This window comes from Penaeus chinensis, chromosome 28 (genome assembly GCF_019202785.1).
Source record: "Penaeus chinensis breed Huanghai No. 1 chromosome 28, ASM1920278v2, whole genome shotgun sequence".
NCBI classification, from domain to species: domain Eukaryota; kingdom Metazoa; phylum Arthropoda; class Malacostraca; order Decapoda; family Penaeidae; genus Penaeus; species Penaeus chinensis.
In genome coordinates, this window is record NC_061846.1 from 586342 (window position 1) to 588841 (window position 2500).

At 12.6% G+C, this 2500-nt stretch overlaps 1 protein-coding gene across 1 annotated transcript in view; it reads right to left on the bottom strand.

Moving 5' to 3' along the window:
- LOC125039901 overlaps nt 1-2500 on the bottom strand; it is a 20820-nt gene that overhangs the window by 4749 nt on the left and 13571 nt on the right. Inside the window, exon 10 of the mRNA XM_047634263.1 lies at nt 1-56. This exon is cut by the window's left edge and continues 110 nt beyond it. Coding sequence (XP_047490219.1) covers nt 1-56 — 56 coding nt within the window. The remainder of the gene's footprint in view (nt 57-2500) is intronic.

Consider the following 2500-nt stretch of genomic DNA (forward strand, 5'->3'; position numbering starts at 1 on the left):
CTGGTGCACGGTCTTCACGTGTTTGTCCCGCGTGTACTCGTGCTTGAACACTTTTCCTGGTGGGGCAATATATATAGGAATAATAATACATATACAACTGGCTGTAGCTATATATATATATAGACATTTATATATATAGACATTTATAGACATATACATATATATATATATATATATATATACTATATATATATATATATATATACTATATATATATATATATATATTATATATATATATATATATATATATATGTATATATATAGTTTATATATATATAGTATATATATAGTATATAGTATATATATAGTATATAGTATATATATATATATATATATATATATATATATATAGTATAAATATAGTATATAGTATATATATAGTATATAGTATATACATATATATATATATATATATATATATATAGTATATATATATATATATATATATATATATATATATAGTATATATATAGTATATATATATATATATATATATAAATAGTATATATATATAGTATACATATATAGTATACATATATAGTATACATATATAGTATACATATATAGTATACATATATAGTATACATATATAGTATATATATATATATATATATATATATATATATATATATATAGTATATATCCCCTTGCGGACATGTACTTACGTGCTATGCCCACTGTGAGTCCTTGTTTGATTGTTTTTACACATAGATAGCTACAGTTGTACTAAGTCACCAATGAGCCAGTTAGGAGTACTGCCCGTCTCGCCCGTTCACCCTTTTCTTTGATTTACGAAATATTTTACTTTATCTTATTTTGCTGTTACTAATATAAAAAAACATTATAATAATTATAATGTTTATAATAAAAATAATACCATCGATATTCATAGCACTAGTAAAAACTACGTTTTTCCTGCTAATTCAAATCACATATGGTCACAAGGTCTACTAATTGACTCCTTTGTGGCTAAGCACTAGCAGAGCCATCTATGGGCAGACATTTCACAAAAAAATATAGCAAATGAGCAAAGCATTTCCCCATTTTTTGTTCATTTTTACCCGCCGGCATTGGGATATATATATAAATATATATATATATATATATTATATATATATATATATATATATATATATACATAATGTATATTTAGTATATATTAATAGTATATAATTATAGTATATATATAGTATATATATAGTATATATATAGTATATATAAAGTATATATATATATATATATATATATATATATATATATATATAGTATATATATAATATATATATATATAGTATATATATAATATATACATATAGTTTATACATATATATAATATAAATATATATATATATATATATAGTATATACATATATATATATAATATATATATATAGTTTATACATATATATATAATATATATAAATATTTTATACATATATATATAATATATATATATAGTTTATACATATATATAATATATACATATAGTTTATACATATATATAATATATATATATATATATATATATAGTATATACATATATATATATAATATATATATATAGTTTATACATATATATATAATATATATAAATATTTTATACATATATATATAATATATATATATATATATATAGTTTATACATATATATATAATATATATATATATAGTTTATACATATATATAATATATATATATATATATCTAGTTTATACATATATATAATATATATATATATATATATATAGTTTATACATATATATAATATATATATATATATAGTTCATACATATATATAATATATATATATATATATAGTTCATACATATATATAATATATATATATATAGTTTATACATATATATAAAATATATATATATATAGTTTATACATATATATATATAATATATATATAGTTTATACATATATATGATATATATATATTTATATATAAATTATTTGTAAAATATAAATATATATATATAAAATATATATATTTTATATAGTATAATATATAGTATATATAATATATTTTATATAATAGTATAAAATATAAATAGTATATAATATAAATTTAGTATAAAATAGTATAAAAATATATATATAAAATTATAATATATATTATATAGTAATATATATATAATATATATATATATATTATAGTATAATATAGATATATATTACTTATATAGTAATATATATATTTTTTATAAAAATATATATTTTATATACTATATATATATATATATTTTATCATATATAATATAATAAATATTTAGTATATATTAATATTAATATATATATATATTAAATATATATATAAGTATATATAATATATATAATATAAAATTAAATATATAATTATAAATATAAAAAAATAATTATATTAAATATATATTATATTAAATATATAATTAAATATAAAATAATAAAAAATATATAATTAGTAAATATATAAAAAAAAATATATAATAATATTTTATATATAGTATATATAT